General features: G+C 43.1%; 1 protein-coding gene across 2 annotated transcripts in view; it reads right to left on the reverse strand.

The window, feature by feature from the left end:
• Positions 1 to 426: 426 nt before the first annotated feature.
• Positions 427 to 16536, reverse strand: part of GABRA1 (gamma-aminobutyric acid type A receptor subunit alpha1) — a 355042-nt gene continuing 338932 nt past the window's right edge. For both annotated transcript variants that reach the window (XM_077474085.1, XM_077474084.1), the window contains exon 10: positions 427 to 3363. In XM_077474085.1, coding sequence (XP_077330211.1) covers positions 3058 to 3363 — 306 coding nt within the window. In that variant the 3' untranslated portion in view covers positions 427 to 3057. The remainder of the gene's footprint in view (positions 3364 to 16536) is intronic.

Below are 16536 nucleotides of genomic sequence, written 5' to 3' on the forward strand. Positions count from 1 at the left end.
TAAGCAAGTTATTCCTAAGAATTACAGGCCTACAATACAAAACGCCAAATTTCCATGCAAAACAATGTACTGCTTTCATCATCAAAAATCAGACATAATCATACCGCCAGGGAGGTTAATGTGTTTCAAATAATGTGCATTGTGTCTAACTTGTAACCTTCTATGTGCAATTATCCACCTGTCAGACCTTTTGCAAACAAAGAATATTGACATTTTAAATGCAAAAGTTAATATACTAAAAAAAGGTAACTAAATGATAAACGTTTTATATTATAAGCTACACTATGACACATTCTTCACTAGCAATCTTTTGATGTCTACTATATAGAAATATTTAACAAGCAGTTTGCAAATTATTTAACAATGCATGTGTAACTGAGCTTGGATTTTTATTTTTTTTCGTTAATAAACAATAGTGTAGGTTAATTAATTTAATTAGACTGTTTATTTGAATGATGAAAATGTCCAGAAAACCTTTAATGTACATCAGTGTTAGGCATGTTGCAAATATCTAAATACTTAATCTTTCATCCTCCTTAATTGACAATTTCACCACAGTAAAGGGATTGAATAAACAGATAGTGCCACACAATCAGCTTACAATTGCTCAATTCCCATTTCTACTTTTTTATTTGCACATTTTTTTTAAATGACCAGCATGCTGAAAATGATATGTGACAACATGCACAAAATACTCCACGATATCATTAATCCTAATACATAAAAATGATCCAATATGTAAAAAGGCTTTAAACAGGCCAACACTACAAGTGTCTGTGCAAAGCAAGTGCAGAAAATTCATGCATCTTCCACTTTAAGGAGTTTATGATTTCACCAGGCATTGGGACCAATCACCTTGCCAGTTCAGGATCTTAACCACAGACTTCTACTTCCTTCCAGAAAAAAGCTGCTGCAAATAAATCAAAAAAATAAAACGCTTTCTCTATTAGAGGTGCTCTCTTTGCATTTTCAGCTATTACGCTGAAGATGAATTCCGATTTCAGGAGGCAGACCGAGGCAGTGATCACCGTACCACTCCCCTGTTCTGGGCGAATTGTCTAACTAAAAAAAAAAGTGTGCACAAATAATTAAGTATAAATGGGAGGTGTACAATTGTAAGTTGATTGTGCAGCACAATTTGTTTGTATATAGCGTTTTGTGTGTTGAAACACATGACAGTACAAGCAACAGTCAACACATAATAATATATTGTATATATCACTCCTAGCCATATATATATATATATATATATATATATATATATATATAATGTGTGTGTGTGTGTGGCTAGGAGTGATTTTTGTTTGATTACATGTGCAGAGGTTTTTATTGTTATTTTTGGTTAAAACATGGATTGCAGTTTGTGGCTTCAATTATAGAATTAGAATATTGATGGTAATAGTACTGGAGAGAAAGTGGGGCCTAAAAATATAAATTGGGACTGTATCCAGCAACATAGGTAACATTTTTTTTTTACATTACAAATTGTATTCTGCTTGTTTCTTCTCACTGGTAGATGAAAATATTCTTAAATGTCGTTTCAGTGGGCAGTATATATGAATTAACATACTCTATAAAGTTAAAAAATAGTTGTTCATGAGGTACTAAGGTAAAACATTCACTGTGATTGAGTATTTTTTTCCATAAATAATCTATATAATAGAGAATTAATTTAATAACTAGTCTATCTGCCATTTTGAATATTGCATCTAAAAACCACTGTCTAAGTTCTACTTAGCTGTATCATTTCATTAATATTCAATACAGAGATAGAATAAATATGCCTCTTCTTTTCAGATGGTCAAAGAAGAAAAAAAACACAAGACTTACTTCCCATTTGTAATGCTGCAATGCTCAGCAAAGACGAATAATTAAGGATCATGCAGCTTTTTGTAATTATTTAGGGTTTGCCAAACCTGCAAAAAATAGGAGGTTGGAAAAAAAACGAAGTAAAAAGAACCCCCACTCCCTTAATCTGAAGAACTGGTTAAATAGGAAGCAAATTGTCTGGTCTGGATAAGTTATAAATAATGCTATACAGGTGATTTACTAAATGTGTCTTTTTTTATTCATTTAGTAAATCACTAAACAATTGTGTTTGCTTCAAAAGTCTAAACATATGCAAAGAATAAAAAAAAAGTAAAAATAGGAAATTCTTAAGGACATGGCTGCATGTTTGAAGCAAGAACAAACTATCTTGATGCATGTATTATTACACAAATACTAGCAGTGCGATTTGTAGAATTTGGGGCAGTTTCAATAAATTCCAATATACTTGTTTAACATATTATTCATATTAATTGTATTTCTAAAAGAAACAGGTGGTAAATGGATTGTTTTGCAAAGGGAATGCTTCTGTTGAGTATATATTTATTCTTGTTTAAGAGTCATGTGTGATTATGGGTTTTTAAGCATTAGAAAACATCAAGCACTAGTAAACACTTATGGCACTACTCGATGACCGTGTCTGGACACTTCAACCACTTTCAGACCTCTATAATCCATAGTCAGCCTTATGCCATGTTACCTGATAAATGACTGAATATAAGAACTAAAGAAGTTCAACAGTAACCAAGATACGGAAAGTCAACAACCTTTTTTTACTAGTGTACAAGAAACATTTGTATTGAATTTAAACTTTAATTACTACTCTTACAGTAGTGTTTACTACATGGAGTTCCTGTATTTACAGTATATTACTGTCATATTTTAAATATATAACATATATCCCTGCAATCTATACATTGTAGATATGGTGAACAGGGCACATCTCTATCTGCTAGGTATTTCAACGACATGCTGCTAATTAAACTCTTGTCTAGTTTCACATGTCCAGTTCAGGATTCACAGATACCTCTTGTTTTGGACAAACAACATATTTGTACCGTGGCATCAAGCAGTGGCCTCTTCTATTTTTTTCTTTTTTAAAACTATGTTTCATACGCAAACCTTCAAATTCCTTAAGACAGAGGTAATATGGCAAATAGGAATTTTCCGATTTAAATACTGGAAGCAATTCCCAGTGCAAAAGACAGAACATGGATATGAGTTGATGGGTTATTGAGGTGGTGTTGATGGTTTGATTGCTGGTTCCCGATTTAAATATGTTGCCCAGTAGACTAAGTTAAAGGTCCCAAATAGGAGAGGAAAAGCTATTCTTGATAGCCGGTCAATTTTGCTCACACTGTTGAATGTTTTCTTGGGTTCTGCAGGTTTTGGTTTTGGTTCAATTTCTTTTGGTTCTATGGTTGCACTTTTAGCAATGGTAGCCAAACCAGGGTCTCGGGCTATGGGTGGGTAGTTGGCTGTTGCTGAAGCATATGTGTTGTTCTTCTTTATGAGAGGATCCTTTACTTTTTTGGGCTAGACAAAACAAAAATGTGTTAGAAAAATAAAACAACAACAGAGAGGATTTGCATCCAAATTAAAATGATTTTCCACTTTGAACTAAAAATGAAACAAGAGGATCCCTGTTGCCAATCCTTCAGGATAATGAATAGTAGGGAATAATAATTGAAACTTTATCCATATAAATAAAGAAATAAAAAAGAAGAAGCAAGATATTAAAAATAGATAAACAGTACCAACACATTTTAACTTCAGTATTCCTATAAATGATATGTGTTTATCACAGCCTTGGTCAGAAGCAAAAGTGTACATAGGAGGAACACCTTACCTTACATAGGGACATTTAGATTAATTCCACAATTTCTTTTTGTTTGGAAAATTCCCTTAAAGAAGAACTCCAGATTTTCCTCTCCAAAACAACAGATGAATTGTGCATGTAAATGAATTACAACCCCAGTGTCAGTTTATGAGTATCTTACATAATTTAGCTGTATAAAGCACCTTTCTGTGTCTGTGACGTCACTCTTCCTCCTGGCGAAATTTCAAAGTTCTCTGACTTCTGGTTTCATTCCTTTACCAGTCCTGATACTACATGTCCCATCATCCTTTAAGCTTCTGTAGTTTCAGGGCAGGCTATGGGATTCACATGTACCAGTTCTGTGAGTTGATGTGGGTGGGTCCTAGGGTTACTGTGGGTGTTTCTGGGCCTTTGTGTGGGTGGTGAAAGAGGAGAAATGGAATTGTATTATCCCTGCCCACACTCTATTTCTCTCTGCAGTGAGCAGAAAGTGTAACAATCTCTTGGACAAGAAATGTGCTATTCTAACTATACACAAATATAAGACTGATCACATGATTATGTTCTTTTTTCTACTCTGATCTCATTCTTTTTAACAGCAAATTGTCTTTGTTGAAGGCATGATTTGTAATATGTATATAGGGTTTGCACACACAACGCACACACAAAACTCAAAATAGTCACACACAAACCTTTGGTTGTAGTAAAGTGTATATGTAGTCAGCAAACACACTAAAATTATCGTGAGCAGATACGTGCACTCCTTCTACACAAAAGCACGATGTTCATGTCGAACGTAAGCTCGAGTTGAATGTAAGTTCAACTCGAACATCGGGTGTTCACCTGTTTGCCAAATAGCGAACATTATGCGGTGTTTGCGGCAAATTGGAAAGCTGCGGAACACCGTTAAAGTCTATGGGCTCCTTTTAAAGGCTTATATGCACGTTATTGTCATAAAAAGTGTTTGGGGATCTGGGTCCTTCCCAAGGGGACATGTATCAATGCAAAAAAAAGTTTTAAAAACTGACGTTTTTTCAGGAGCAGTGATTTTAATAATACTTAAAGTGAAACAATAAAAATTAAATATTCTGTTAAATATCGTGCCTAGGGGGTGTCCTTAGTATGCCTGTAAAGTAGCGCATTTTGCCCATGTTTAGAACAATACCACAGCAAAATTATATTTCTAAAGGAAAAAAAGTAATTTAATACTGCTAGTGGCTGTAATGTATTGTCGAATCCCGGCAATAAAGATAAAAATGTATTGAGAAAAACAGCATGAGTTCTCCCCCCAGTCCATTACCAGGCCTTTTGGGTCTGGTATAAATATTAAGGGGAACCCCTCACCAAAATAAAAAAAAAATATGCGTGGGGGTCCCCCCAAAATCCATACCGGGCCCTTCAGGTCCAGATCTTTTCCAGATATCAGTATTTTCACTCTGAAAATATACACATTTGAGGCTGTAGGCAAGGAGGTGCCTAGTCCCAGGAAGGGTGCAGCTTTTTTCATGGCTCAAAATGTAAATCTTTCAGTGTAATAAAATGTATAAATGTTCTATATAACACAAAACATAGCTTGACTTTTTTTTAGTTCATTTATACTTCATGCATGCCTATGGACAGACAAATGGCTTGTTCCTATATGTTCATTCTTTCCTAGTTCAAGCACAAACATATACAACTTCCCATGATCAGAAGCATGTTGTAGCTTTGTCATGCTTTTCCATTGTTACCACTAAGAGAAAACATTATGGAGAGATATTGCTATACCCCGCAATACACCTGCTCTCAGTTTATTTATTGAGAAATGTTAAATTCTGTATAAAACTGTACTGCATTTAGTATGCATTGCTTACGTTTTGCACACTACACTACACTCTGCACATAGCACTATTAATGTTTTGCATGTATTTTACATGCTTTAGACTGATAAGAAAATAGCCCTCCTATGCACTGCCTGCAATTGTAATATTAATGTGATACCTATGTAAGCATGGTTATAAAAAATATCAAATAAACAGGACTGTTATTTGTACAGGTGCAAAGTGAACATTTTTGTGTCTGTTCCCTACTGCAGTAGTTATTACTTATCTGGAACCACTGATCAATATGAGGATAGGAGTTGCCTATCTATAACATTTACAAGACATCATTTTTTTTTGTTTCTCGCTCACTGTCACAGGTAGCATTCAAACATTTACCATACACGATGTTGTCATTCGTTGTGCTACCTATCTCGCAAACCTAAACGTATTTACAGGAGAGAAATTGCTGGATGCCAGCTAAATACATCCTAATAGCGTCATGGGATAAAGTCAGCTGTGTGTAGCAGTGTGACACAAAGGCTAGGATGTGCTTGATGTCACTTGTCCCCTACCTGGGTCATGTGGCTAGAGACCTGTGGTAGGTGTTCCAGGAGGCATGGTAGACCTGTGGTGCGTTGCAAGACAGTAACCAGTTTATGAGTAGGGTTGCATTGTGAAGGTGGTCCTTCAGCTCATTGTCAGCTGCGACCAAGGTGGGATAGGAGAAAAGGTTGGGCTGGCTTCAGGTTTCTGTAGGAAAACAACGGGAAATTAAGGCCTACTATGTCACTATGTAATTATGTAAGGTGGGACAGTGTGTCCACTGTGATATTGCAATTGCCAGGAATGTAGGTACAGTGAACATTGAATTTGTAGTGAAGAGATGACCACACAAGCATGCATAGGAAGGACATCATGTCCAGGGACTTAGACCTGCCTAGTTGGTAACTTCAGCCATGTCCAGGTTATCCGTTGAGAAGACTGCAGTCTGCCCTACCCAGGTGTGGCCCCAGAACTGAGCTGCTGCAATGATGGGGTAGAGCTTGAATAAGGAGGACATCTGGCTAATCACAGGGACCAAAAGCATTTCTTGTGGCCATGGGCCTGCAAAGGAATGAGGGCAAAAAATTGCAGAAAAGCATGTGGAGGTTTCTGCATCTGTTACTACGTGAGGTGATGAGGCTGATGCCACTGGGATGAACATGGAAACACCATTCTAGTTTTCAAGGAACTTGTCTCACTTTGCCAGATCCATGGTAGCTGCTTGGTCTAGCCTAAAGACTTGCTTGGGGACCCATGCCTTAGTAGAAAAACCAGGAGGCGTGAAATTAAGGAATGCCCCTGAGTGACAATCCCCATCTCAAAATTAAGCATCCCTAACAGGGACTGCAGCTGTCTCTAGGTGCAAACATGTGAGAAGGCGAAGACTGAGACAGTTTTTCTGGAGGTAGGCTGGCCTGGATGAAGTGGGTATCAAGAGTGATGCCTAGGAAGGTGATGGACTGGGCCAGGTGTTACACTTTATGCTCCGCTATAGTCACATTGAGGTTTCCAAACACTACCCTTAATTTGTCTATATCTGAGGGGGCTCGCCAAACTGTTTGATCAGCAGGATGCCATCGAGGTAATGGATGACTACTGCCACTGCGCTTGATGAGTTTGGATCCAGATCCAGGAGGGACTGAGCAAACATATTGAAGAGCCATGGACTGCTCTTGGAGCCAAAGGTCAGTACAGTGGGGAAGTAGTATGAGCCTTCCATTTGATGCTGTGCTGTTGCCACAAGGATGGCTCAATGGGTAGCAGTTTGAAGCCGTGCAAAATGTCTGCCTTGGACAGCCGCATGCCCATTCGTAATGCTGATGATGCGCTGTATGGCTTGGTCGAGGCTGTGGAGCAGATGGAATTGGCTGTATGTGGGGGAGCGTAGTTAAAATTGTTGCAAATCTGCGCTTCCCCTAGCGACTGGGCAGGCTGTCCTGATTTGTTCACCTACAAATGCTGAGTGGTGGCAGGCAGGCCCTGGGCAGTAATGGAGGTGGAGGGGATGGCCAGGGGATGTCTTGAATCTGCATTGGAACACCCATTTTCCATATGTGTGGAGGATTAGCAGATGGAGCAGAGCAGAGGACATAAGCTTTCAAATGCAGAAAAGTTTGGTGTCCAAAATGCCCTGATTGGAGCTGAATTGTAACAGAGTGTTTGGCTGCTGCTGCATCTGTGAATGACTGATGGTAGTTGTAGAAGTGAAGCCTAGGACCCCTCAGAGACTGAGCGTTGCCGTGCTCTGACCCCTCGGGGGGTGTTGGAGGGGCAGAGGCAAGATCTATGCTGTCGGCCTGTGACATGGACGGGTCAAGCTGAACCCAACTGACCTGAGAGGGAAAAGACAGACATGTAAATGAGTGGCTGTGAATGTGTGCCACTGGTAGACGATGAGTGGCCATAACCATGCCACTGGTAGACGAATTGCAATGGCATCCTGCCTCTAACCTTGGGAGGGTGGTAGAAAACAAACGTAAGTAGAGAAACTATGGGGAGAGTGTGGGGAGGAACTATAGACCATTCTAGTCATGTATCATGATCGTATGTTGGAAAATGAGAATGGAACGTGCCGACTCATGTCAGAACTGCAAACTGGAGCATCATATGGGCAGCGAGTGTGTTCGTCTTGAGCCATGGATTTGAATCACTGTGCCACCAGTATGACCGGGATTCAAATTGGGCTGACGTGGAGTATGTATGTTTAAGAAGAGTCGGAAAGATAAGAACAGAAGAGAAGAGACGGAGTACGTAAACATAGATGAGAAAAAGGTGAGGAAGAAGGTGAAGAAGAATAGTAAAGGAACTACAGGCACAGTGAAGAAGCCATTTTGCGTTCTGTAGTGTTGAACGCTGTTGAGTAGAAATTTAGAAAGCTCAAAAGAATGCGTGGCAACTGAGGTGAGTCAGGAGGTGACTCGCCAGGTAACTGATACTCGGATGCCTGTCTGCGCTAAGCACAAACCTGTGGAGCAGAGCCCCAGGGCGTACTGGGTCGAGAAGCTGAAGTCTGGTAAGGCCTAAGTAGGAATGCTGCATTTTGTCGTTCATGACGTATGTTCGGCCTGCCAACGCTTGTACTGTCTACAAGCCCAATGTTTAGCGCCATTATCTGCGTAGGTGAAGGGTCACCCTTCGAAAAGAAAATGTAGTGCAAATAAACATGTGACAGTAGCTAACGCCTGATCAGCAGCCCAAATCATGTATGTGAAGTGAACGGTATGAAAAAGGTGCTGCAGAGTGATGTGAGGGTGAAACCCATGTACACCACACACGACAAAATCCTGGTAGAGGTCAAGAAACCTAGTCAACCAAGAACCTGTAGAAAAGGTGACATAAGAGTTTTTTTAACCTGTTATGGAATACATCCTAATCCACCCCCTCACATGTTACTGACCACCCTGGGTGAAGATGCAGACCCTATGTGTGTTTTTGCTTATTTTTTTCCTAAGAAAATTTTTATTTATTTTTTATTAATCTTTTCCTATATTTTTTCTTTTCTTTTTTTTGATGAAACAACAGACAAGTAAACGTGAGTGGCCAAATGCTGTGCCATTGGAGACAATGAATGGTCGGATCATGCAACAATTGCATGCAAGTAGCCTCACCAGGGAGGCGAAAACAAGGACAAATCATGTTGACTCAGGTCAGAGTTATGAAGCTGGGGTAAATGTATTTATGAGTAAGTGCGACCGTATGAGTGGTCTAAGGAACAACTGGTTGCTTGTGGCAGGTGCCTCACAAAACAGACCAAGCTGCAGGAAGCCTGCGACAACTGGAATAAACTTGTGTCATGGATACGAAAAACACTATGTCGCCGACGCAACCAAGATTCAAATTGGACCATGGTAAACTGTTAGGGTGCCACCCTCTCCTCCAAAATCGAACACATACCAACCACCCAGCTCCTAAGGCTAATTAAAGTGCAGGCAAGGCACCTAATTCTAAGTCTAATTACCACCTCAGTCAGCCACAGAACCCATGCAATCAGTACATGCTCATCTCCAAATGGAAGAGACGGCAACCCCATGGACTGTGAATCCTATAACCAGTGAAGCCTGTGTCGAGTGATATCGGACAATGACTGACAGCAACTTGGAGGCTTGGATCTACGAACAAATCATATGTACGTAGATGGGATGACAAACAAGGCAGAGGGAACCTACGAATCTACTATGCCTGTGTCGAATGATGTCGGGACATGGCAGACAACGACTCAGAGGCAGCTAACTATGAAAGGGATGCGGGATAGAAAACATACAGAATCGTAACATTGCATATGAAACGAAAAAGGTTTGAATCCTACCTGCAACAGCGAGAAGCCACAACACACTTGTGATCAAACGTACAGACACACGAACACAAAGTGAGCTGGGAAGAGTCGCCTAGTGATGTTCAGTATCGCACACCTGGACCGACAAGGCATACAAGGCTGCTTAAATAACCCTTCGGGCTCCTCCCATAAATTCAGGCCACCATACTGGCCTTTATATATATTTTTTATTGCCAAAGCTAAATTGAGCTGAGGTTAGAAACTGATTGCCTACCATGCAAAGCTGCACCAGATTCTGAGTGTACCATTTTTAGTAAATCTACTCCATGGAGTCTTTAGTCTTTTTCTGTGTGCTGATGTGTCTTTAGGAAAGATGAGATGATTTTATAAAGTAAGCCTGCTCTCAGTTAATTCATTGGTATTTATATGTGTCCCAGTTTGGGTGCTTATATAGGGGCCACATTTGGATAATTGCCTTGGTATAGTAGTGTGGCTTCACATATATAGTATTTGCAAATGTATGCAACAAGAATCTAAATAAACTGAAATTCAAATTCCATATTGTAATTGTATTCTCTGTGATGACTGCACTGGGTTATTTTTGTATAGTTCAATCTATATCATAAAAACAAATTGTTAACGGCTAGATTATGTAATTGCATGTGACAAACTATGCTTCTTTTTTATGTTCAGATTTTCCTTGTAAAATTTCAAGCAGTCAAAAAATTGGCTTTATAGTAGACTTAACTAAACAAATAAACAATAAATAAAAATTATTCAAGCTTTCATCTTTGGTAGGCAATATTGGACTGATACGCATACATTTTAGCAATCCATTTTTTTTTTTTTTTTTACTAAAAATATATAGCAGATTACATATTGGCCTAAATTGATGGAGAAATTAGATTTTTTTTAATATAGCACCAAAAATAAAAACCACAGAGGTGCTCAAATACCACCAAAGAAAGCTCTTTTTGTGTGGAAAAAAAAAGTACATACATTTTATTTGGGTACAGTATCGCATGACCACACCATTGTCAGTTAAAGTAATGCAGTGCCATATCGCAAAAAAAAGCCTGGTAAGTAGGGATGGGCACCAGAACTTTCAAATACCACAAAAGTTCGGACTGAATAATGAACCCCATTAAAGTCAATGGGATCTGAACGTCAAAAATCAAGAGTGCCCATTTTGAAGGCTTATATGCAAGCAAATGGACAAACAATGGGTATAGGGGCCCAGGTCTTGTCCTGAGGGACATGTATCAATAAAAAAAAAATTGTGAAAAACTTAATTTTAAATGAGCAGTGATTTTTTTATTTTTAAAGTGAAAGCATAAAAATGAAAAAAATCCTTCCAATATAGTGCCTGGGGGTCCCCTTAGTCTACCTGTAAAGTGGCAGATCTGTACCATGTCTAGAATCTGCTGCAGCAATAATTGCATTTATAAAGCCAAAAAAATGACATTTTCCCTGCAAGCTGCCTTTATTTTGTTTAGTAACATCTGGGGAGCCAGTGTGCATGATGAGGCCACAATGTAGTGCACATGGAACAAGAGATTTTTTGAAAACATTCTGGTAACGGGTTACTAAGAAGTAACGGGTGCGTAAAAATTGATCTTTGGGTGTCGGTGGTGCCTTCCCACCATAACCCTATAGAGGTAATCTTGATGAAAGCAAGAATTGGCCTTGCTGTAAAAAAATCCAATTATATGCACCTGTCATACAGGTGCAGAAAAATTACTCTTTTGCCGCATACACACCTAGCCGACTATCCGGCGGACTTAGTCTGGCGGACTTCCCGCCGAACTGTCCGTCCGACTTTCGGAACGGACTACTTGCCCACACACAGCACTTTTTCAGCAGACTAATACGGCCTACTAAGTCCGCCGTACTATCCGCCGTAGTTTTGAAATGAATGGACTCGCCCACACACGCGGAGGAAAGCCTGCTCATTTTGAGCGCGTCTCCAGGTAGGCGGGGCCCGTGAAGGAGACGTTGCTGGCCCCGCCACCTGATATGGACTTAAAGGGGAACCCCAATGCCGAAAAAAACCAGTGTGGGGTTCCCCCCCAGGTCCACATCAGACCCTTGTCCGAGCATGCTACCCGGCCGGCCAGGAAAGGGGGGGGGGGCGAGCGAGCGCCCCCCCTCCTGTGCCCTCAACATGGGGGGTGCCTTGGGGAAGGGGGGCAGCGCGGCCCCCCACCCCAAAGCACCTTGTCCCCATGTTGATGAGGACAAGGGCCTCTTCCCGACAACCCTGGCCGTTGGTTGTGGGGGTCTGAGGGCGGGGGGCTTATCGGAATCCGGGAGCGCCCTTTCATAAGGGGGCCCCCGGATACCGCCCCCCCACTCTATTCACCTGTGAAAAAAAGTACAAAAAAAACACAACACACAAGGGTTAAAATAGTTAAAATAGTTAAAATTATTGCACAGCTCTGGGGGTCTTCCGTCTTCGGGGGTCTTCTCGCCGGAGTCCTCCGCTATCTTCTTCTAGCTCTTTTACTAGCAGAGGAGCCCAGCTTTCTTCCTCGCCGCCGGCCTCTTCTTCCAACTTTGGGGGTCTTGTCCCTCTTCGTTTCTTCTGCCGGGCCACCGCACCTTCTTATAGCTCTTTTACAGGCGGTGGCCCGGTCTTCTGTCGCCGATGTCATTGCTGCCTTCTGTTCTTTTCTTCTCTTCAGATGTTGACTCGTCGCATCCTCTGCTCACAATGGCTCCGACGCGACGTGCGGCAACTTATATAGGGACATCACCGGATGATGTCCCCGCCCATTATGTTGTCACAGTCCCAGAGGATGGATAAGTCGCCGCGTGCCCGGTCCCCCGTCATTGTGAGCGGAGGGAGCGACGAGTCAACATCTGAAGAGAAGAACAGAGGAACAGAAGAACAGAAGGCGGCGACGACAGTGGCGACATCGGCGCCAGAAGACCGGTCCACTGCCTGTAAAAGAGCTAGAAGAAGGCGCAGTGGCCCGGCAGAAGAACCGAAGAGGGGGACAAGACCCCCGAAGTCGGAAGAAGAGGGCAGCGGCGAGGAAGAAAGCCGGGCTCCTCCACTAGTAAAAGAGCTAGAAGAAGATAGCGGAGGAGTCCGGCGAGAAGACCCCCGAAGACGGAAGACCCCCGGAACTGTGCAATAAACTATTTTAACCCTTGTGTGTTGTGTTTTTTTGTACTTTATTTTACAGTTGAATGGGTAGGGGTACATTGTACCCCATACTCATTCACATAGGGTGGGGGGCTGGTATCTGGGGGCCCCCTTATTAAAGGGGGCTCCCGGATTCCGATAAGCCCCCCGCCCACAGACCCCGACAACCAACGGCCAGGGTTGTCGGGAAGAGGCCCTTGTCCTCATTAACATGGGGACAAGGTGCTTTGGGGTGGGGGGGCTGCGTGATCCCCCCTTCCCCAAGGCACCCCCCATGTTGAGGGCACGCGGCCTGGTACGGCTAAGGAGGGGGGGCTCGCTCGTCCCCCCTTTCCTGGCCGGCCAGGTAGTGTGCTCGGACAAGGGTCTGATGTGGACCTGGGGGGACCCCCACGCCGATTTTTTTCGGCTTCGTGGTTCCCCTTTAAGTCCATACCAGGTGGCGGAGCCAGCGATGTCTCCTTTGCGGGCCCCGCCTACCTGGAGACCCGAGCGGGGAAAAGTCAGTTCATTTCAAAAGTATGGCGGACTGGCATACGCACGGCCGTATTGTCCGCCGAAATGCAAGTCCGGCGGGAAGATTGGAGTGCAAAACTACTTTCTAAGTCCGCCGTACTTTCGGGTCAAAAAAGTCCGCCGGAGGCTACACACGGGGGGATTGTCCGGCGGACTTGAGTTTGCCGGACTTTTCTACCCGATTGTTTGATCGTGTGTACGCGGCATTTGGGTGTTAATTGTGCCCATGAAAGCTATACCAAAAATATTCTTCCAGATGAAATGATTTAACACTCTCAAAGCAGCCTCAAAGTCCTGCAGACATCAATGACATCAGCATCGGGTGGCTTCATCCAGGACTGATTCATTTTTATAAAAATCAAACGGTCCATGGAGTCTGTGGACAGATGCTTTCTATAATCAGTAAGGAAACCTCCTGCAGCACTGAATGCCCGTTCTGAAAGCACGCTGGATGCAGGTCAACCCAACAACTCAATAGCGTACTGGGCAAGTTCTAGCCAGTGGTCTATGCTCATGACCCAGTAAGTCATTGGAACATCAGCTGGAAATATCTCCATATCTGTTTTGGCCCCCAAGGTAATTGTCCACCATGTGATGCAGACACTGCTGATGGAATGTGGAAGCTGACAGCCCTGGACGGCAAGGACTAAAAAAAATCTGAAATGCCTCATTTAGGCGGACACCTTCCCCAACACTCCTGTCTTGACCAACAGAAGGTGGCACAGTGGTGTAGTGGTTAGCACTCTCACCTATCAGTAAGAAGGGTCACTGGTTCGAATCCCAACCATGACACTACCTGCCTGGAGTATGCATGTTCTCCATGTGTCTGCGTGGGTTTCCTCCAGATACTCTGGTTTCCTCCCACAATCCAAAGACATGCAGGTAGGTTAATTGGCATCTGGGGACTGATGTGAGTGTGCAATGTACAGGGATAAGGACAATTATAGACAATCACTCAGGTTGAACATGGATGGGCTAGTGTCTTTATTCAACCTTACTAACTATGAAACTAGAAGACTCAAAACTATGTTTTCCAAGACATTGGAGTGTTTCCTATTGGAGTCAGGAAAAACATTTATTAAAATCCTCTTTAATGTGTCCTCAAGAGATTTTATCTTCTGCACTCTGTTGGGAGGGGATGAGTTCTGAGACCTTTCCTTTATAACGGTTGTCAAAGATGGTTGCCAACCAGTAATCATCCTTCTCCTTTATGCACGTATTCTTGGGTCCTTTCGCAGGCTTTGAAGCATGAGGTTCCCCATGCGCCTCACATTTGCTGAGGCCTGAGAAGCAGACTCCTCAGGTTCACTCAGAATAACAGCATCTGGAACTTCCTCCTCCCAGCCACGTACTATTCCCAAGGGTCCTGGTGTTGGAAAGCCATTGCTTACAGATTGACACATGTCTTCCTCTTCTTCAAAGCCTATGAAAGTGCAAGAATACTTCTCCTCATCCTCCTCCCCTCTCTCCACCTGTTTGTTCTGTGACATAGGAATGATGGTGTCGGGATAAAGTGGGCCTTGAGAGGAAAGGAGGTCCTCCTCTTCCTCCTGCTGCTCTGCCTCCATAATGCCACGCAGAGTCTGCTCCAGCAGGAACACAACAGGTATTGTGTCACTGATGCATGCACTGTCACAGCTCACCATCCTTGTGGCCTCCTCAAATTGTGACAATACAGTGCATGCATCCTTAATAATCAGCCAATGGTTTGGGAGAAGAAAATGCTCAGGTGGCCTGAGCCGTACTGACACAGGTACTCGTTAACGGTCCTCTGCTGCATGTATAGCCACTGCAGCATTCCCAAAGTTGAGTTCCCCCTAGTATGCATGTCACAAATCAGGCGGTTTACGGGCAGGTGGAATTCCTGTTGAATTTCAGCCAACCAAGTACTGGCTCTGCATGACAGCCTGAATGGCTACAGACTCTTCTGGCCCGCTTTAGTATATCTTTCAACCCTGGGTACGTACTTAGGAAATGCTGCACCACCAAATTGAGGACAACTGTCAACTTTCTCTCTCTAAGGGTGGACAGGAGGTTTGAGCCATTATTGGACACAACCATTCCCCGCTCCAGCTGACATAGTGCGAACCACCTCTGGGCATGTCCCTGCAGATCTACAAGAATCTTTGCTCCTGTCCCCTAAACACACCAGCTGAAGCACTGCATGGCATATTTTAGCCTGACTTTTAGCCTGACTCTGGGAATAGCCCTTTGAATGCTTTGAGGGTACCTGATGCTCATAGCACAATTCTGCAGAGCCACACTCCAGGCTCTCACCGTCCAGCCTTCTCTTCTCTCCTCACAATTGTCCTCCACTCCACCTTCCATCACGCCAAGCTCACGTTTTTCTGTAAAAAGGCAGGCTTCCGTGGGCCTAATGTTCGAGCGTAAAAAAATGATGACACTGGATAACCCCCTTGCCCAACGCTTGGCGGCTGGCTTGTCAGAACTGATAGCCCACCAACTACTGCCATATAAACTGGTGGACTCAGAGGCCTTTCGAAAATTTGTGGCCTTTGGAACACCACAATGGAAGGTCCCAGGAAGGAAGTATTTCTCAGAGAAGGGCATCCCAGAGCTATATGGCCATGTTCAGCGGCAAGTGAATGTATCTCTGGCACACAGTGTCGGTGCCAAGATACATCTGACCACAGACACGTGGTCTAGCAAACACGGGCAGGGAAGGTATATCACTTTTACTGCCCACTGGGTGAACCTTCTGACGGCCGTCAAGCATGTAACCCGTGGCACCCCTGTAGATTTGATTTTACCGCAACGAATTGCATGCAGGCCTGGCTCTTCTTCTCCTCCTCCTCCTACTCCATCCTCCTCCCTCTCCTCCTCGGCTGACTCCTCCTTTACCGCTGCTAGCGTCTCTTCCGCTGCGCCACCCAAGCTCCCCAGAACCTATTCGACATGCCAGGTGAGACGTTGCCATGCTGTGCTGTGTCTGTTGTGCCTGGAAGCCAAGAGCCACACTGGTCCGGCACTGCTTTCAGCTTTGCGTTCACAGGCAGATCAGTGGCTAACACCGCTCAATTTGACAGTTGGTAAAGTGGTGTGTGACAACGGTGCCAATCTGCTTAGCGCATTGAAACAGGGCAAA

This window comes from Lithobates pipiens, unplaced genomic scaffold, assembly GCF_037356315.1.
Source record: "Lithobates pipiens isolate NorthernLeopardFrog02 unplaced genomic scaffold, aLitPip1_a1.2 Scaffold_8, whole genome shotgun sequence".
In the NCBI taxonomy this organism is placed as follows: Eukaryota; Metazoa; Chordata; class Amphibia; order Anura; family Ranidae; genus Lithobates; species Lithobates pipiens.